Source organism: Staurois parvus, unplaced genomic scaffold, assembly GCF_062004578.1.
Source record: "Staurois parvus isolate SC_StPar_1 unplaced genomic scaffold, SC_StPar_1.0 ptg000025l, whole genome shotgun sequence".
NCBI lineage: Eukaryota > Metazoa > Chordata > Amphibia > Anura > Ranidae > Staurois > Staurois parvus.
Genome location: NW_028317821.1, coordinates 29,851,093 through 29,872,589, shown reverse-complemented (window position 1 = coordinate 29,872,589; position 21,497 = coordinate 29,851,093). Strand labels below are relative to the sequence as shown.

At 41.2% G+C, this 21,497-nt stretch overlaps 1 protein-coding gene across 2 annotated transcripts in view; it reads left to right on the top strand.

The window, feature by feature from the left end:
* EEA1 (early endosome antigen 1) overlaps positions 1-21,497 on the top strand; it is a 157,950-nt gene that overhangs the window by 41,983 nt on the left and 94,470 nt on the right. For both annotated transcript variants that reach the window (XM_089652665.1, XM_089652664.1), the window contains 4 exons: positions 1,834-1,899; positions 11,475-11,514; positions 13,083-13,196; positions 14,456-14,577. In XM_089652665.1, the coding sequence (XP_089508791.1) occupies positions 1,834-1,899; positions 11,475-11,514; positions 13,083-13,196; positions 14,456-14,577 (342 nt within the window). The remainder of the gene's footprint in view (positions 1-1,833; positions 1,900-11,474; positions 11,515-13,082; positions 13,197-14,455; positions 14,578-21,497) is intronic.

Here is a 21,497-nt window from a genome sequence, read left to right as displayed (position 1 = left end):
AACTCCTGCTACATGCTTTAACCAATGCTCTGCTGGACACTGATAAAAGTCATAAGACTGCTCTAACTGCTGATGAGAAAAGGTACTTAGCAGTTTATATTTACTATAATAATTGCATTTCCATGCTCTGTTTACTGTGAAAAGCCAGACATAGTGAATACAGGGTCCTGGGTTTAGTAACACTTTAGGTCTTTCTATATTATTGTAAACGTTTGGCTGACCTGTGTGGATTACTTGTCATTTGACCTTTGTCTGGTATTTGAATACAGTTTAGTACCACAATGCTTGTAATAAAGAAGAACTTTGCTTAGAAAATTAGGTAGGTTGCTATTACTGACCCCTTCTTTGTAGAAAAAAGAGCACAAACATACTGACCCAGTACAAGTATGTAGCTTCAGAGTTCTGACTTCACAGGGTAGTGACTTAGAAAATATTGAAGCAAGAGACAAGCCAGCATTCTGAGAAGTAGCCCACATATTTCTGTTAGTAGAGATTTCTTTTAAGAATTCCGCCGTGTTTGGAATTTCACCCATTGCAGTGTTAGCTGTTTTTTAAAGGTGGGGAGATCCACGCCCTGAGACTCCTACTGGGTGTTTTGGATGCTCTAACAACGATAATAAAGGACTCTGGTTTTTAGAACAGTGAAAATTATTAAAAATAGCCAAATACCACTTTGACTAATATCCACGCAAGGTTCTTTATGGGTCCCCCACCCCTACATCCAATTCATGTGCTAGGTATGCAGTTATTATTTTGATCAGCCTGTTGTGTTGCTTTTGTGGTGGTGTGGCAGATGTTTAAAACTCTTCTCACTTTTCCTGTTAAGTGATCATTGCAGAACATTCTACCACAAGTATAGCAAGGCAAATTTATGCATCACACCATCCTTTTTTTTTTTCATGTAAAGTTGTTCTATGGAGAAGCATAATGTGGACAATCGGAGTGTAGAATTCTATCATAAACATCTTATTTTTCAGAGTTGTATTACGTGCATAGTACTATCAAAATACACAGTATTTTAATCCACTTGTACAAGTCTCTTCTTGCATAGGAGCTCACAGTCCACCTTCTATTTTGAAATGGTTAGGGCAGCTTTGTACTATGTTTTGAGTTCCTAAAGGAAACCCACATTAACATGGGGAGAACGTCATGTATGTCGTGTTCCTGCTGGGAATTGAACCCAAGAGTCCAGCACCTTGGGTTAAGGTTTATGCACACTGGACGCTTTTAAACAACTCCCTAGACTCCTTTCTCCTGGCAGCAGAAAAACGCATGACACTGGTAAACATGTGTAAACTTGGCGTAACTCCATTTCATTGGCTAAAATAAATAATTTATTCTGGCCTTTGAAATGAATTCATGTTCAAACGCTGAATGCAGCTAGCATTAATGTGCTTTTAGATGCATTTGCACACGTTTTTGACGTGCCCAGTGTTTTTCTACCAAAACTCTCCTCTCCTGAATGTAATTCTTTTGAGTTTAGGAGAGGAGCATTTTACTGATGCTTCTAAACTCTTGTAAAAGCGTATGTGTGCATGGACATATAGACTTTTGGTGAGGTTGATTCAAGAGCTAAAGCAAAAAGCCCCCAAAAATGTGAGTTTAGAAGCAACAGTGTGCATGAGGCCTTATGCTTTATCAGAAACCTAGAATGTTGTGGATCAGTTACACAAATATAACATATATTCATACATACCTGGAAGTAAAATCAGTAGTAGATATTACAGTAATATAAATAAGTGAACTGAACACCTATTATTTAAAATATCAGTACAGCATGTGATCTAAATGGACAATATCTTTTATTTTTGGCATCATCTTTGATTGGTTCAGGAAGAGAAGTGGTATGCAGAAGAGCTGAAAAAGGAGTTGGAAAATGTTCAAGAGCAGCTGAAGCAAGTAATTCCTTTAAAATATTTGAAGTAGGCTCATAGAAGTTTGATTTATTTGAAAATATGTATGTACACTTGCATTTATTTGTTTGCAGTAGCCTATTTATAATTTTTTTGTTCTTGAGGATTCTTTTAACGTTTTTTTTTTTTTCTTCCATGAGCCATCCTAATGTTATATGGGTACATGTTGTATTTAAAATAAAAGCTTCTGAAACCGTGTATCCCTGCTCAGATTCTCACAGTGGTCTCCAGCAATGCATGTTTTGTGCATATCTTCTGAATTCAAGGTTCAGTAATCGTTGTGGATCGTTAAAGTAACCTAAACAATATAAAACCGAACAAAATTCTTAATACGTTTATTGGAAAGCCCATATTAAAACAATCAGATCCAAAGGCAGGTTGTATTACTTGGCAATCTAAATTTAATTGAGTCTGGTCCTATCCCCTCCAATGCTTTCTTAATATTTAATGTGCTGAGAGACTTGTGGATCAGTAGGGAGATGGCAGTGATACCAGAATTAACTTTTGCAGAAATTGTTGAGATTTGCATATTTGCCTTTCTTTATCGTACATCACGGGCACAGATCAGGCTGCAATCATGTGCGTTATATGCCACCTATAGCTGAATGGACACTGGCAGATCAATCAAACTGGAAGTCATCCCCCATATAACCCAAACTATACAGAAAGTGCTTCAGTTTTTTTGCCAATGTCTGTAATGTGGATGTTCACCGATGTGCTATTGGAGCATACTTCAAGGACTTCAGTCGGATACATTTGGAAAGCTGTTAGCCAAAATGGATGGTACCCAAGCCTCCCTGGATAAAGACGAATCCTCAGGGTTTTGCCTGTAATGTAGCCTTACAGCGCTGGACCCTGCGTAATGTAACCCTGGGCAGTGTTTGTTCTGACCAAAGTTCTTTCCAGCAGGGCTTACATTTGCAGTGTTGCTTTAAACAAAAAAACCCCAAAAAATCTATCTGGTTATTCTCCTGGTGGGCACTGGGGGCAGTGGGCTGTTTCATCTGGCCAGACTGCGCTGTGCGTGTTTCAGGAGTATCGGGCATCAGTTTTCTCCTCCAGCCACTAGAGTGCACTCTGTATAGCCTACTCTTTTGCAGTAGAGGCAGGAAGTAGAAGGGCAGCCATTTTTGCTTATGATTGAAGTCACATATGGCTGAAGGTTCATATGATCCTAAACGCACCTCGAAATCCACGGGGGATTACATCAAGAGGCGTAAACTGAAGGTTTTGCCATGGCCTTCACAATCTCCTGACCTCAACATAATTGAAAATCTATGGATAGACCTTAAAAGAGCCGTGCGTGACAGACAGCCCAGAAATCTCAAAGAACTGGAAGACTTTTGTAAGGAAGAATGGGCAAAGATACCTCAAACAAGAATTGAAAGACTCTTGGCTGGCTACAAAAAGCGTTTACAAGCTGTGATACTTGCCAAAGGGGGCAGTACAAGATATTAACTCTGCAGGGTGCCCAAACTTTTGCAGATGCCATTTTTTTGTTTTCTGTTATTTTGAAAGTGTAAATGATGGAAATAAAATCTAACTTTTGTTGACATATTATAAGAATGTCTAATCTGTAATTTGATGCCTTTTGGAGATTTTTCCATCTTTCCTTGGCTTCTTTATGCACATTAATACAAATTTTTAGCTGGGGTGCCCAAACTTTCGATCCCCACTGTATGTGCCGAGAGCTCGTGCCCTGCGTGCTCCCAGCACACATGTCCGTTACTCACGGAAAGGTCCCGATCTCCTCTTTCGATCGGGACCTTTCTCGATTTTGTGACTGCCGTGATGGTGCATCACGGCGGTCACATGACCTAAACCCCGCCCCGGCTTCTGGAACCCTTAAAGGGCCGGGAGGCACCGGCGTGAAGAGGTTAAAGGAGTTGTCTCCAGAGTAGCTTGCATTTGATCTGCAGGAACTTACATTTAGGCTGCATTCAGGATTCATTTGTTGCATATGTTCTTGGCTAGTCCTGAAAAATTAGTATGAGGTCAAGTGCAGTTAAATTTGACACGTTCTTTGATGAAAAAATAAGCTTGTAGAAAGTGGAGCGAGGCAAGTGCAGCATATTATTACATTATTGCATGCATAACAGCATAATTATTGAACTGCATATTTACATGCATACTTGCATAAAGTGCATGCATAAGCTGCATATCTGCATTGAACTGCATAAGCTGCATACTTGCATAATTGCATAGCTGAGAACCTGTAAACTTGCATAAATTGCATGCTGCTTAAACTGCATAAATTCATACTTATATACCTGCATAACTGCATACCTTTGTATCTTCTTAGCTGCATATCTGCGTGATTGCATAGCTGTAGACCAACATGGCTATGGATCTGCGTCCATGCGGGGCTGCATAATTATACAATTTAAACCGTCCCAGAAGGGGGAGGCAGTCGGGAGTCCTCAGGTCCAGTGGACTCAGGGATAATCTAGCGGTGTTCGCATTTCCCGATAGACCAGTGGCAATCCACAGTCTGGCATTGCAGCTATTCCTGGTGGAGATGCTCGACCAGTTCACGGGCCTAAAACCAAATGAGGTCTATCTTGGACCTTAATGCACAAACGTCTTTCTGTTTCAGATCATCGGTGGCCTCTCTGCAAGGGATGAATTCTATTGTCCATAGTCAACAATGATGCATATCTGCATGGGACAGTTTTTCCAGGCTCATCAAAGGTTTCTGCAGAAAACCACCATTTTTTGTTTTTGTGACACTGCCCTTTGGGCTGGCCACAGCCCCCGAAGGTTCACAAAGCTCCTAGCACCAGTGCTGGGCTTGCTGAGGACATGGGTACCACAATGATCTTTTGCTCATAGGGTACTCCGTTCCAAGTTTAAAGTGAAATATAAGAAGCAAAAGGTATCCTTTGTTACGTCTCTGCATGAGGTTGCTGGGGAAATGGTATCTATGTTCAAGTAGTTCCCTGCATACAGTTCCACTTCAGGTCTTTTGTAGAGAAACATTCTATTTGTTTGGAACATGATGGTGCAAGCAGTGGATTGTCAGAGGGCTCTGTCCTCGGGGTATTGCAGAGTTCGAGTTGGTGGTTGATTGTTCGGAATCTGGAGAAGGGGAAATTTTCCTTCCAGTGATATGGAAGATAGTAACCACCGATGCCAGTCTCTCCTGTTGGGGGGCTGATTTGGGAGGTGTCTACAGTTCAGGGGACTTGGTCTCCACAGGAGAAAATACTGCCCATCAATATCTTAAAACTTCAGACAGTACACTTTGCTCTGGATTATTGGACGAACCAGTGGCACAGGTTGTGTTCAGGGATCAGTCCAACAATGCTATGGCAGCGGAGTCATGCGGCTTAGGAAAAGGTGAACCACTTTCTGCCTGGGGCAGAGCAGCATGTGTTGTCTCTGTTGGCAGTACATATTCCAGGCATAGAAAGCTGGCAGGTTTTTTTATTTTTCCCAGTCATCAGCTGCAAATAATGGCACAGTGGTCACAACTTCCTGAGAAATTCCCATCAATTTTCCAGCATTGGGGAACTCTGGTTGTAGATCTAGTGGCTTCCAGCAAGTTGAACAGTTTGTGTCCAGGACGTGTGTCCCCCTGGCAACAGGAGGGCATGGTACACAGACCTAGTGAATCAGGCAGTGGATGCTTCCTGGATACTCCCAGTCTGGCCAGACCTATTGTCTTGGGCCTTGGGTCCTGTTATCTCTGTACTGTTGAGCGCCAGGAAGCCAGCTTCAGTGAGCTTCCATTACAGGACTTGGAAATCTTACTTGCCTGGTGTGAAGCTAGAAAGTGGCACCTGTGGAAATATGTGATTGGGAGATGTTTATCCCTTCTACAATCGGGAGAGGAAATTAAATTGGCCTTAAGTACCACTAAGGGTCAGATTTCAGCTCTATCCATTTTTTTGCAGAAACCGCTTGTTTCTCACTCCTTGATTTGTACTTCGTCAGGGTGTAACGCGGACAGTCCCGCCTATCAGGCCACCCTTGTGTCTTTGGCACTTGAACTTGGTCTTCGCTGTCTTTGCAGAGGCCACCTTTTGAACCAGTTCAGGAGACTCCATTAGTCTTTTGACACGAAAGGTGGCTTTTTGGTTACTATCACATCGGCAACAAGAGTGTCAGAGCTGGCGGCTCTTTCATATAAGGACCCATTCTTGGTCTTATACCATGATAAGGCAATGTTGCGCCCTCATCCATCTTTCTTGCCTGGAGTGGTTTCTAGTTTTCACTTGAATCAGGACCGTGTCTTGCCTTTCTGTTTCCATAGTCCGCAGTCGGCAGGGGAAAGATCGCTGCATTCTCTGGTTGTAGTTCAGGAAGTCAAGATTTTCTAGAGTTTGTTGGCACAGGTCAGGAATCTTGGTTTGTGCTGCCAGAAGGGCCCAGAGTGGGCAGACACCATCCAGGTCAGCCCAGGAGGGCAGACTTCATCCAGGTCAACTATTTCTCATTGGATCCGCCAGTTGATCATTCAAGCCTATGGTTTGAAGGGTAAGGTCCCACCCTTTCGGGTGAGAGCACATTCTGCCAGGAGTGTGGGAGCATCATGGGCTATCTGCCATTTGGCGTCAGTGGCTCAGGTTTGCAAGGCCACTGCATGGGCTTTGGTTCATACATTCACCAGGTTTTACCAGGTGGATGTCAGAGCCACGGAGGATTCTGCCCTTGGTCGCAGCATATTGCGAGTGGCTGAGTAGGTCCCTTTGTTGATTGATGGTGGTGGTTATTATGGTGTCACCCACCCCTCAGATTTTTATTGCTTTATGACATCCCACATAGTCTTGATTATAGCCTGCTCTGTGTCCCATGATGTACGATAAATAAAATTGGATTTTTTCTACATACAAACCTGTAAAATCCATTTCTTGGAGTACATCACGGGACACAGAGGTCCCTCCTCTTTCTGGAATTGCATTTCTTGCTACAAAACTGAAGTACTTTCTGTATAGTTGGGGTTATGTTGGGGAGGACTTCCTGTTTGATTGATCTGCCAGTGTCCATTCACCCACAGGTGGTGCATAACCCACATAATCATTATTATAGCCTGCCCTGTGTCCCGTGATGCACTCCAAGTAATGGATTTTACAGGTAAGTGTGTAGAAAAAATCCAATATTTTCTTTGGAGCTACTGATCTAATCTGGTAGATTGTTATTTGCACATTTTCTTATCATATACTCTGCGTAAGTTTCCTAGGATTGTGAAAAATTTAAGCTGGCCATACACTGTTTAAAATTTTTTCATTTAGCCTGTGGACTGAATGAAAAAATCTGATATAGATTTTTCCAGTCGCGCTGTATAGCATGGATGGGGGAATCTGTTCAATTTGTTTCAGTGAACCTCCTGTGCCTAGGGCCAGATTTAGACCTTGGGGGACCCAGTGCACTTCAGGTTTGGGGGGCTCCTCATACAAAGAGTTGGTTTAAATTCTCAATGATAGTCACACATTTTTAAAATGCAACACGTCAATCTGAGATCATATGTGACACGCACGCAGTCATAGTGCTTCGCTTGACTTTCCAAAATTTGTTTTTAAAACGATGCAATATACCAGTCCAAAGTAAAAACTTTAGGGCTCCATTCACACTTGAGCATTTTGTAACTCGAAGCTGAAGATCGCTCAAGTAAAAACGTATTGTTTTCAGTAGCACTTGTTCACATCTAAGAGTTTTGTCACTTGTAGAAAAATGCCTGTCGCTCAGAAAAGTATATGCGTTACTTTTCAGGCAGATTTTAGTGGTTTTGTTCACATAGACTTCAATGGAAATGCTTGAAAAGCGCGAAATGAGCAGTTTTTTTTCAAGTGTTTTGTCATTTGTTTTCAGCTCAAACAGCAACTTTCCGCCTATTCTTCAGCAGCACTCCAAACTCCTAGTTGAAAAATGCGTGAAAAAATGCCTGACAAAACCTTCAAAAACGTGCAACTCTACTTTAAAAAAACGCTTGAAAATGTGACACTTTGGTGTGAATGTAGTCTTAGAGATGATGGCTGGCAAAATAATACTTTCCAATAAACCTTTAACAAAGGAGAGTATTTTATATATATATTTTTTTTTTTTTTGTATTCTTTTATAGAATTTTTGAATAGAGGTGAACCCTTCTGTCAGGGGGGCCAGGGCATTTGCCCCTTTTACCCTCTTGTAAATCTGGCACTTTCTGTGCCTATTGTGTACCCGAAAAATGGCTACATTTGGTGTTTCTGTTCCGCTGAAAATTTTCCATTCAAAGTAAACTTTTCAATCAAAGAATATTGGGTAGGAGGGTGCTGACAGGGCCACTCATATATCAAACCTCAGCTAGTTTATTAAGAATCAACTGAAATTCTCATAGTGTATGGTCAGCTTTACTTTAAAGGTGTTACTATTCGCCAAAGCTGCATTTCTCATGTTCCAAAAACAACTATTAAAATAAAGCATCAGAAAATACAGTCCGCTTTCCGTATCCAAGTATGCCACATTCTGGTTACAGAAAAATTTTCAATTTAACAGTAGAACACTATGCTATCACATTAGTCATGTACCTCCGTACAAGAGAAATCAGGTTATAGATACCATAGTGTTAGTGAAAAGCAAACAAATCAGTTGAGAACTCTACTGAGGGTTGCCCCAAAGGCAAGTGGTAGGTTGTGCCAGCCATCTTTCCCATACCTTGTTGAGTTTGTTGCGGCATCCTCTGTGTATCTAAATAAAATATTTCTATGGAAGTTGGTGTTCACCTCCCGCACCCATGTCTCAAATGTAGGGGGGGGGGGGGTTGTCTGCATCCAGTTCCATGCAATCACTTTGCAAGCTATAAACTGTATTTCTTTTAAAAATATGGCCAAAAACTTGTCTGTCGGGCTCTGGGAGGAGACTGAGCAGGAAAGGCCTTGGATCTAGAGACAAAGGGGAATCCATATGGTCATGAAAAAATTAAATGATCTGAGCCCCAAAGATTTGTACCATGGGCAGGACCATATGAGTTGAAAAAAGGTGCTCTCTGCCTATATACAAAGTAGACCTAGAGAATTATGGAGAGCTTTATAGCAGGAAACACGGGCTGGAGTCAGATAAACAGGGGATTCAGGACTCTGTGCAGGCCAGTCAAGTTCCTCCACCCCAAACTCGCTTATTCATGTCTTTCATGGACCTTGCTTTGTGCACTGGTGCGCAGCCATGTTGGAACAGGAAGAGGCCATCACCAAACTGCTCCCACAAAGTTGGGAGCATGAAATTGTCCAAAATGTCTTGGTATGCTGACGTCTTAAGAGTTCCCTTCACTGGAACTAAGGGGCCAAACCCAACCCCTGAAAAAAAAAACCCTCCTCCACCTAACTTTACACTTGGCATAATGCAGTCAGAAAGTACCATTCTCATAGCAAATGCCAAACCCAGACACGTCCATCAAATTGCCAGACAGAGAAGCGTGAATCTTCACTCCAGAGAACTCATCCCTACTGCTCTAGAGTTCAGTAGCGATGTGCTTTACACCACTTTATCTGACGCTTTGCATTGCACTTGGTGATGTAAGGCCACACGAAGTTTGGAGGTCTTTAGCTATTGACTCTGCAAACAGTTGCTGACTTCTGCGCACTGTGCTCTGCAGCATGCGCTGAACCTTCTCTGTCATTTTACATGGCCTTCCACTTCGTGGCTGACTTGCTGTTTTTCCCATTTGCTTCCACTTTGTTATAATACCACTGACAGTTGACCGTGGAATATTTAGTAGCAAGGAAATTTCACAGATGGACTTATTGCACAGGTGGCAATCTCATGATACATCGCTTGAATTCACTGAGCTCCTGAGAGCGACCCATTCTTTCACAAATGTTTGTAGAAGCAGTCTGCATGCCTAGGTGCTTGATATTATACAGCTGTGGTCATGAAGGTGATTGGAACACCTGAATCCAATGATTTGGAGGGGTGTCCCAATACTTTTGGCAATATAGTGTATATAGACATTTAGGCAGCAAACTCATTTTAATGAAATTATTCTCTCAATAACACCTAGGGGTAGCACGTTTTGATTTTTTTGTTTGATTAAAGTAAATAAAGGTTCAATATTTAAGGGGATTTATTCCTGCAGGGAGCTAGAGACTTTGACACCTAAGTATTTGAGTGAGTCTACATGGGCAAGGGGTAATTTGACCTGATCTGCACTTGGTGGAAATTGGTCAAGAGGAAGAATTTGGGATTTGTCTCAATCGATACGTAATCCAGAGTGCGCTCCCAGTTGATCAATAACGTGCAGTGCAGAAACAAGTGAGGCCCCAGGTGTTCTAGCTAAAGGATATTGTGGTCTGCGTACATGTTTACCTCCCCCCCCCCCCCCCCCCAAGAGGCCAGATCGTAAGCCACTAATACTAGGGTGAGAAAGGATAAACATGGTTAGAGGATCGGACCAAAGCTGTATTTCTACCTGGATATTGGCAGGACATGCCCTGAGAGTTTTGGGTTAAGATGCTGCTTTGGTATACAGTGTAGCTTTCGCTGTTACAAAACACCCTTGTTATATAGCGTATATAGTCCTCAAAGCAGCATTATTTCCAAAAAGCAGATTATTTTAGAAATTAAGCCATGGTAAGCTTGTTTCCATTTGAAAGCTTTGTCATATTCAGTCTTTGGGAGCTTGGCATGGGCATGAAAGGGCATATTTATGATGCAGTTTGATCGTTTTCTCCATTGGTCATGCGTTTTAAATGAATTGCTAATTAAATAAGCATAGTTTTAGTAATATTTGGCAAAAAAAGAGACAGCCGAATAAAGGACCTTTTTAACATTCTCCCGATGAACATTTCCCCCAACTCTCTCCTTGCAATAAGCAGTGACACAATAAATTAAAATCTTTCAATTTGTTCTCTACTGAAGTTAGATAGGGTAAGTATTAGAAGTGGAATCCAGCTAACCAGGGTTCCAGAGGTATTTCTTCAACCATTTATTTGTTGGCTCACCATGGCTAACTGCCGTTTTCCATATATATGGCTTTTGTATTTTTAAATCTTTTATGTATACCTTTTACAACTTCTTTCTTTTGATCGGAGTTAAAATGGAAGTTCAAGCAAAACCTAACTAAGGCTAAACCTACTGTCATCCTAATTCTAAGTTTATTTTAACTAACCCTGCAAAAAAAAAAGACCTGCGTATTTGCCTATTCTGTAGCTGCTCCAGTCCAGTCTCCAGTAGAGGCTTCTGTGTACAGAAGAGATTGCCGACAATTGCTGGAAATGCCTGTGAGGTGAAATCAGCCATAGATTTGCTATGGGGCATCAATTTTTTAGCTGCCTCTCCTCTACACAGAAGCCATCACTGACAGCTGGTCCTGGGACAATCAGAGCTGCTTCAAAATAGAGATCTTTTCTTTACAGGGTTAGATAGAATAGCCTTAGAATGGGGGTGGGAGTCTGTTTAGTCTTAGTTAGGTTTTGACTGAACTTCCACTTTAATGTTACCTTTGCTTTTTTCCATTATATTTTTGTTTTAGCTCCAAATAATCACACTGGATGTACCTTCATACACAGGTGTTATCCATTTTATATACTGCTCAGTGCCTCCTTTTGTACTATAATTGTCTTTTGTCTTTTTTCGTTTATTTTATAGTACTCTGCATCAGATGGGGCAACCATGGTAGCAGCCACAGGTAATTGCAATCCTAATTATTAAAGAACGTGTTCTTGTAAAGGAGTCAACAGAGAAGTAAAATGTTGTTCCAAATTCTGGATATTCTTCCAGGTTGGGCAATTTCACAGCATGTATAAGTGTTGACTCCCTTTCTCTCCCTTTCTTCTGTCTTTTTCAAGGTGCTGGTGGCCCTGATTATCTAGGGCCTCCTCCAGTACAGGATTTAAACTGAGGTTCTGAGAGATTACCATAGTCCAGTTTCCACAAAGTTCTGCTATAGGGTGGTTGGGAAGCGGTTAAAGGACTGTGTACATTCTTTATCTAGATTTTACTAAATGTAAAATGAAATGCTATGATAGGTGCTACCACCCTTGACTGATTGCAGTGAGGTGGGAAAGGAAAGAAGGTTAAGATGGGAGGAAAATGTTAATCACTGTGACTTCAAAATTTGAGATCCTATGGACATAGGTTCTCCCCTGCTAAGCTGTGTCCTGATCTACACTGTGATACATGCTCTGCGTGATAGTGCAAACCAAGACACAGCTTGGTAGTACTGTCGTTGTAAAGGGAAGATGGCAGGAGCTTTAGGGACTTTAATTCTTATCTTAGTCAGAAGTTAAGATTAGCAGGGAACTTTCAGCACAGTTTTTGTGATGGTCACATCTATGTTAGGCAATATTAAATCCCAACTCCATGCAAAAGTGAAATTTATAGTATATAATGTAGGAGGGGGAACTTTCATTCAACCACTCATCCTCCATTCATAGAGCTCTTTTCATTTCTGGAAGTTATCCATTTAAAGACTAGGCCTATTCTGACTTTTTTTTTTTTTGTTTACAAGTAAAAATCAGTATTTTTTTGATAGAAAAAAAAAGGCCTGGTTTACATTGGCTGTAAACCAGAAATGACATTACTCTTCACCTCCTAGGCCATAGAGATGCTCTGGCCATAGAGATTCCTCTGCTAATCTCTATAGCCAGCCGCCGCCACTGCAGGATCGGTTCCCATGATTCCCAAGTAAGCCCAAGAACCACCAGAAAGCAGGGGGAGTGATCCTTCCCACCACTTCTAAAAGTGATCCAGTGGCTAATCAGCTACTCTGATCACTTTTAGGAGAAAGAGTGGCAGCTCCTGGAAATATTAATATTGGATTTATAGCATCTAGCTGCAGCAATAACCCCGATATTAAAATGTAAAGTAATGACATAAATTCCCAGTTAGGTGGTCGGCAAGTGGCTTTAGTACAGCTTCTATGAATAGAGGATGGGGGCGGAAAGGGTGGGCATAGTCTGTGTTCTTGATGAGTGCCTATGACAGGTTAAATGGCTGTATTAACCCCTGCAACACTGGAAGATTACAATTTCAGGAATGGTGGTGGAGGGGGGCAAAAGATGGAAGATTTCAACCATTCACAAGTAAAGGGACACTTCGCATAGAACATGAATACCATCTGTTTTGCAGATTAAAAAAAAAACTTAGGCTTTAAACTGTTATTTTATACTGTATATTGGTTAAATAATCTATCAGTACAGTGAAGTGATTTGAAGTAAAAATAATTATATATAATACAATGTTGTTTTGTCACAGAATTGCAAGCCTTAGAGCAAAAGCTGGAAGAAGCCCAGACTGAGATTTTTAATATTAAACAAATGAAAGACCTGTTTGAGCAAAAAGCTGCACAACTGGCTACTGAAACAGTTGGTAAGTGCAATGAAGTACTTTGGTTTTATAATGGAGGTAAAGGGTAGGACGGTAAGGTGATAGTAGCATAAAAATGGCAGTTCAGTTTATTAAGTATCAGTGACCCACTAACAAAGCAGATGTTCTCTTCTAAAGTCCGGTACACACGCACTGAAAGTCAGTCAGTTCAGAAGGAACCAGACAACTTTTGGTACATTTGTACTTCTGTCTGTTCAGCAGAAGCCCAGCTTCTGTTGACCAGCCCTGTTGGAAAACCAGAATTCGATCAGCGCTGATCAGTGTATTCTGGCAGGAAGAGGGGGTGGGGGTCATCCTGTCAGAATACAATAGCGCCCCTGTGGGAGATTTCTGCATCACCCATCGACCTGTCAGGTGTTTTTTTTTTTTTTGTTGTGTTTTTTTTTTTTTTTTTTTTTTTATTCAATTCACTGGTTGATTGAAAAAAAGCTGCATGTGTATACCCAGCTTAATATCTGCTTGCAGCTGTATGCTGTCTTCAGGTGTACTTCTAAATGCTTTATACCATGTGGTTACAAATTTTTTAAAAAGTTAATTGTAAGTAAACAAGATGTTTTATGAGAGTAGAGAGGACCTTTCAAAGTTTTTTCATTTCAACAACCAAAAACCATGTCTGGCAAGTGTAAGTAGCTGGCACATGCATCTGCAAGCAAACATATTTTTTTTGCATGATTGGTCTCACTAAAGCTAGCATCTACTTTCAGAAAACACACTTTTTGATTTTGAATTGAAAGTGTTAGAAGTAAACCCCTGATTAGAATTGATGCATCATCAGACATTTCCAAATAAAATGAAAAATTTGTGTCTGTAAGAATTTGCCCAAAATTTATTGCAGATTTGTATATATCATGTGTTGAATCATGCTTTTCTTGTGGTTTTACTTATGCAGTTGCACCATTTATTGCTGTGGGCCTAACAAAATGTGTTATTACTTCCAAACTGTCTCTTGTATATTTTTTATAAGTGATGTGAACTACCTCCACTGAGTTCCATTCATTTTACCTATATCCTTACCCTTATTGAGGTCATGTTTTAAACTAAAGGGACTACACAAACATGAGAAGCTCATGTTCAAAAGAATTGAATCTCTTGCCACAGTAACCATAAGGTGATTCTACCCAGGCATATTATGTACAGGGCTTGGTTGTCTTGGCTTTCTTTTCCTAGATAGTGACCGGGAACAGCTGAATACAAAAGTCTGTCTCATGATAAATTATGATAAATGTTTTATTTTTATCCAGAGCTAAAAGCGACATATGATGAAGAGAAAGGAAAGCATGCTGCAACAGAAGACAGTGTAAAAAGTCTTACACGGGAGTTGAAGTCTAAATCCCAGGAGATTGAAAATTTGAAAACTGACCTGGTAAATATTGTTAGAGCTTTTTTTTTTGTTAGAAATGGGATATCACATAAATTGTCTACATAACTAACATTTTAAGGTTTAATGTGTATCAAGGAGGGAGTGCCTTTATGAGAAGGATTGAAGAAGTTTAAAAGATAGACTGATGTCAAATATAAAAAAAAAAAAAATAATATATAAAACAATAAACAAATATATTTCAAATGTAAAAATAAAAATTGCGCAGCACAATTTTTTTTAAATGATTAAACAAGACCGTTTAAAAAGACTGTCAGTTGCTAAAAAAAAATCAAACACATAGTACCACACAAGAGAAGAGCCATTATACTCCTATGTCTGGTGGCACATGTCTACTATTTTTCTTCTCTTCGAGTGCTGCAGCCTCCATCTTTCTCTGGCATGCAACACTTCCAAAAGTATGTGAATACCTGTGTCCCCACATGTGTACTGTGGTTCCATCCTAGGATCCCTATGTCACAGCTGGGTCCTCTAGTGACATACAGTAGGTGCCCTGCAGGGGCCACAGACATTTATTTATTTATTTTATTTATTTATTTCGGGTACTTACATAGCGCCGTCCATTTACGCGGCGCTTTACATATTTATATTGTACATTCACATCAGTCCCTAACCCTCAAGGGGTGTACAATCTAAAGTCCCTAACTCACATTCATACATACACATACTAGGGACAATTTATACAGGGTCCAATTAACTTACCAACATGTCTTTGGAGTGTGGGAGGAAACCCACGCAAGCACAGGGAGAACATGCAAACTCCATGCAGGAGGCGCCATGGTCGTGAATCAAACCCATGACCCATTTACTGCAAGGCAGACGTGATAACCACTAAGGCACTGTGCCGCCCATTCAGACATTCAGCACTTCTGGAAGTGTCAAATGCTGAAGAGACTAATGGAGGCTGCAGTGCTGGAAAAGAAGGGAGGTAGAAGAGGTTAGCATAATATCTATTTTCTGTATGGTGCTGTGGGTTAAATATTTTCTTAATTTTACAGTACAGGACACGAGTTGATTCTTAGAACCATCACATACAGTGAGGAACAAAAGTATTTGAACACCCTGCGATTTTGCAAGTTCTCCCACTTAGAAATCACGGAGGGGTCTGAAATTCACATTGTAGGTGCATTCCCACTCTGAGAGAATTAAAAAAAAAAAAATATTCAGGAAATCACATTGTATGAATTTTAAAGATTTTATTTGTCTTGCACTGCTGAACATAAGGATTTGAACAGCTAAGAAACAGCAAGAATTCTGGCTCTCAAAGACCTGTTACTGTGCCTTTTAAAAAGTCCACCTCTACTCCACTCATTAATCTGACTTAGTAGCACCTCTCTGAGCTCTTTAAGGACACCTGTCCACCCCACAGTCAGTCAGATGGCAACTACTACCATTGGCAAGACCAAAGAGCTGTCAAAAGACACCAGAGACAAAATTGTGGACCTCCATAAGGCTGGAAAGGGCTACGGGGCAAATGCCAAGCAGCTTGGTGAACATAGATCAACTGTTGGAGCAATTGTTAGAAAATGGAAGAGGCTAAAGACAACTGTCAGTCTCCCTCGGACTGGGGCTCCACTCAAGATCTCACCTCGTGGGGTATCACTGATAAGAAAGGTGAGGAATCAGCCCAGAACTACAAGGGAGGAGCTGGTCAATGACATGAAGAGAGCTGGGACCACAGTTTCAAAGGTCACTGTCGGTAGAACACTACGCCGTCATGGTTTCAAATCATGCATTGCACGGAAGGTTCCCTTGCTCAAGTCATCACATGTCCAGGCCCGTCTGAAGTTTGCCAATGACCATCTGGATGGTCCAGAGGAGGCATGGGAGAAAGTCATGTGATCAGATGAGACCAAAGTAGAACTTTTTGGTCTAAACTTCACTCGTCGTGTTTGGAGGAAAGGAAGGATGAGTTGCATCCCAAGAACACCATCCCTACTGTGAAGCATGGGGGTGGTAACATCATGCTTTGGGGGTGCTGTTCTGCGAAGGGGACAGGACGACTGCACTGTATTAAGGAGAGGATGAATGGGGCCATTTATTGTGAGATTTTGAGCAACAACTTCCTTCCCTCAGTCAGAGCATTGAAGATGGGTCGTGGCTGGGTCTTCCAACATGACAAGGACGCGAAGCACACAGCCAGGATGACCAAGAAGTGGTTTCCGTAAAAAGCATATCAAGGTTCTGGAGTGGCCTAGCCAGTCTCCAGACCTAAATCCAATAGAACATCTTTGGAGGGACCTGAAACTCCATGTTGCTCTTCGACAGCCCCGAAACCTGACAGATCTAGAGGAGATCTGTGTGGAGGAGTGGTCCAAAATCCCTGTTGCAGTGTGTGCAAACCTGGTCAAAAACTACAGGAAACGTTTGACCTCTGTAATTGCAAACAAAGGCTTCTGTACCAAATATTAACACTGATTTTCTCAGCTGTTCAAATACTTATGTTCAGCAGTGCAAGACAAATAAATAAATAAATTCTTTAAAAATCATACAATGTGATTTCCTGAATTTTTTTTAAATTCTGTGTCTCAGAGTGGGAATGCACCTACAATGTGAATTTCAGACCCCTCCATGATTTCTAAGTGGGAGAACTTGCAAAATCGCAGGGTGTTCAAATACTTCTGTTCCTCACTGTTTATGCTGTAATCCTCAGGTGATTGGACATTGGAAAATCTTTACGGGGAAGTGCCCCCCTCCCCCCAGATGATGGGACTGCTTTTCTTGTTGGACTGACTGCTTAATTGGCCTGTAATGTTTGCTGTGGGTGCTGGAACCTTGATGCTGTACAGGTCTATGGCTGTGGTGCATTCCTATGGTGCTCAGACCCTGAAAATCCCTCTGGGGGTATGCCCACCATGATCTAGTAAGCCAGGGTTTCACTATACCATTTTATATACTGGTTCCTGACTACACAAATTTTGTTGGGTTGTTTCCTGGATAGGCAGTAGATACTACAGTATTTCCTTTTATCATAGGAGACACATGGCAGTGTCAAGCACACAAGTGGTTTGGAGGGTACAGGTTATGGGCTAATCTGCACTTGTGTGTATTTACCCTGGTTATTATTGTCTCATTTACTTGGCCTAATATGTATCCTTATTATAACATTGACCTATTTAAAATTTGTCAGTCTTTTATTCCACCTCACTACCAAAGGTTCCTGTCCAGCTAGTGACGTAGTGCTTCTGCACTTCTAGCTGCCATTTCTGTCAAGGACACAAGCTGATCGTTTGCTGTCTCACTTGTTGGTCTGGAGACACAGCCATGGAAACTCTGTTAGCGCCTGGGTTTTTGCAGTTCCTTCATAGACATGTTGAACCCCCTCAGTCTACATCCATTTTTTGAGCACCCCATCTCTTAGCAATGACAGATTACAGGGAGTTTAGGAGCAGGAGCACATGGGACAAAAAGAGAATTCCGTTGCAAGCCTTGATGAACTCCAAGTACCTCTGATAGCAGCTTTCTTATTCTGGAGCAAGGTCTTACACCGATCCAGGCTGCCTCATAGGCATGCAATATAGAGTACATTCTGTTTGACTAAAGCAGAATTTTCTGGTACTATATCTGATCTACCCCAGAGACTGTAGTCATTTCTGGAACCTGGATTGCCTAGCGCACTTCCATTTGCTGAAGGTAAGAGGGTGCTAACTTTTTAACGGAGGTGGCGGGGGATTTTCCAGTACTACTCATTCCTCACTTGCAGTATTCTTCTGAGCAAGAAAAAGAAGGCTATTTGTAGAAAGCGTTTCACTATTCTGGATCAAGCTGACTGGGTCTTATATAATGATTCACCCATCTCAGAGAGGGCGTTCCCTCTTCTTAATAATTTTAATGCCTTGTACCCTACAGTCAGGTCCATAAATATTGGGACATTGACACAATGCTAACATTTTTGGCTCTATACACCACCACAATGGATTTGAAATGAAACGAACAAGATGTGCTTTAACTGCAGACTGTCAGCTTTAATTTGAGAGTATTTAGATCCAAATCAGGTGAACGGTGTAGGAATTACAACAGTTTGCATATGTGCCTCCCACTTGTTAAGGGACCAAATGTAATGGGACAATTGGCTTCTCAGCTGTTCCATGGCTAGGTGTGTGTTATTCCCTCATCCCAATTACAATGAGCAGATAAAAGGTCCAGAGTTCATTTCAAGTGTGCTATTTGCATTTGGAATCTGTTGCTGTCAACTCTCAAGATGAGATCCAAAGAGCTGTCACTATCAGTGAAGCAAGCCATCATTAGGCTGAAAAAACAAAACAAACCCATCAGAGAAATAGCAAAAACATTAGGCGTGGCCAAAACAACTGTTTGGAACATTCTTAAAAAGAAGGAACGCATCGGTGAGCTCAGCAACACCAAAAGACCCGGAAGACCACGGAAAACAACTGTGGTGGATGACCGAAGAATTCTTTCCCTGGTGAAGAAAACACCCTTCACAACAGTTGGCCAGATCAAGAACACTCTCTAGGAGGTAGGTGTATGTGTGTCAAAGTCAACAATCAAGAGAAGACTTCACCAGAGTGAATACAGAGGGTTCACCACAAGATGTAAACCATTGGTGAGCCTCAAAAACAGGAAGGCCAGATTAGAGTTTGCCAAACGACATCTAAAAAAGCCTTCACAGTTCTGGAACAACATCCTATGGACAGATGAGACCAAGATCAACTTGTACCAGAGTGATGGGAAGAGAAGAGTATGGAGAAGGAAAGGAACTGCTCATGATCCTAAGCATACCACCTCATCAGTGAAGCATGGTGGTGGTAGTGTCATGGTGTGGGCATGTATGGCTGCCAATGGAACTGGTTCTCTTGTATTTATTGGTGATGTGACTGCTGACAAAAGCAGCAGGATGAATTCTGAAGTGTTTCGGGCAATATTATCTGCTCATATTCAGCCAAATGCTTCACAACTCATTGGACGCCGCTTCACAGTGCAGATGGACAATGACCCAAAGCATACTGCAAAAGCAACCAAAGAGTTTTTAAAGGAAAGAAGTGGAATGTTATGCAATGGCCAAGTCAATCACCTGACCTGAGTCCGATTGAGCATGCATTTCACTTGCTGAAGACAAAACTGAAGGGAAAATGCCCCAAGAACAAGCAGGAACTGAAGACAGTTGCAGTAGAGGCCTGGTAGAGCATCACCAGGGATGAAACACAGCGTCTGGTGATGACTATGCGTTCCAGACTTCAGGCTGTAATTGACTGCAAAGGATTTGCAACCAAGTATTAAAAAGTGAAAGTTTGATTTATGATTATTATTCTGTCCCATTACTTTTGGTCCCTTAAGAAGTGGGAGGCAAATATCCAAATTCACCTGATTTGGATGTAAATACCCTCAAATTAAAGCTAACAGTCTGCAGTTAAAGCACATCTTGTTCGTTTCATTTCAAATCCATTGTGGTGGTGTATAGAGCCAAAAATGTTAGAATTGTGTCGATGTCCCAATATTTATGGACCTGACTGTATGTAAGGGGAGTTTAGTGTGAGAATGGCTGGATCCACAGTGGGTCCACAGTGGGAACAGTCAATCTCCTCTTAAATAATCATTCGTCTGTTTCCATTGATAGTATTCCATTCTATAATAAGGATTCAGTTGATGGGCTTCTGGAGACTCTTTTGAATTCCTCCTTTGCCTTGGCAGGACCAGTCCAGCATCCGGCTGTTGCCGCCTTATCGTTTGCCCAGAAAATCGCAAGCTGGACTGTAGAAATCAGTGGTGAATTTTTCTGATTTTATAGATCATCCTAATCAGACTGCAAGATTACAATTCTTGCAAGAACATGGTTCTAAAGGTGATTTTTTGTTTAAAGTAAAAAAAGATGTTCTACTTACCTTTCTGTGTGCTCAGAGTGGCCCCTTTGCAGCTCTGTCAGCAAGCCGTGTGCTGTTTCCTTGAGGGGGGATGGGGAGGGGTGAGAGAGGGACATATATTAGTATTTGCTTCACATGATGCAAAGACATCCTGACATCTCAATTCACTCTGAGAAGTACACAAAAAAGCTCTATTGCTGTCCTCTCTGTGTGTTTTTTTTTTTTTTTTTTTTTTTTTTTAAAGAATGAATTCGTTTATTTTCACCATCAAAGGCTTAATGAGCTCTCTTGCTGTCCTCTCTCTGCTTTTTTTTTCTATGTTACATATTCTTATTTTGTGCTTCACAAAGCAAACTGTTTTTACTTACATCTTCTTGCAGTTAACATTTTAAAAGGGGTAGTTCTTTCCTTCCCTCTTGAGGTTTTCAACCATTTTCAAAATACTGCACAGTAACCCCTATCTATTCAATAATGCAGGCCTCATAATGCTTCCAAGAACTGTTTGGTGCAGTAACCAGCCTTCTGTAGGCTTGTCATGAATTCTGCTGTAGAGAATTGACTTCTGCTTGGTCTTCTATAGACATACCACTAAATCTCTTATATGAGAGAAATTCTTTATTTTTTAGGGGTTTTATAAAAGTACTGTGGTACAAAAGATGAAGTCATACAAGTTGTGTTAGCATACATATTATTTGCAGCAACATCAAAGGATCTTCTAATAAACCTGTACAGTAGGTTCTATCAAAGGTAGTAGGCTGGAGTAAACTTAAAGCCAACATCATAGGTTAACCGATAAGGTGACTTCACCATGTGGTGAATGGTGGGAGATGGGATCTTCTAACTTCATTACAACTGCAGTGTGATGAAGTTTTACTCCCCCTAACCCTCCATATTTCAATTTAATTTTTGTATTGCTGACCTCGCCACATCTTGTTTTTTATATCATTAGACCCTTAATCAGAAACTGAGCCTTCATGTACCAGGGTGCCTTGGAGACCTTTTTAAAAAAAAAAAAAAAAAGAAAACAAAGAATTGGCTCCTGTGCCAATTATTTGACTATAGGCCCAAACACTGATACTTTCACTT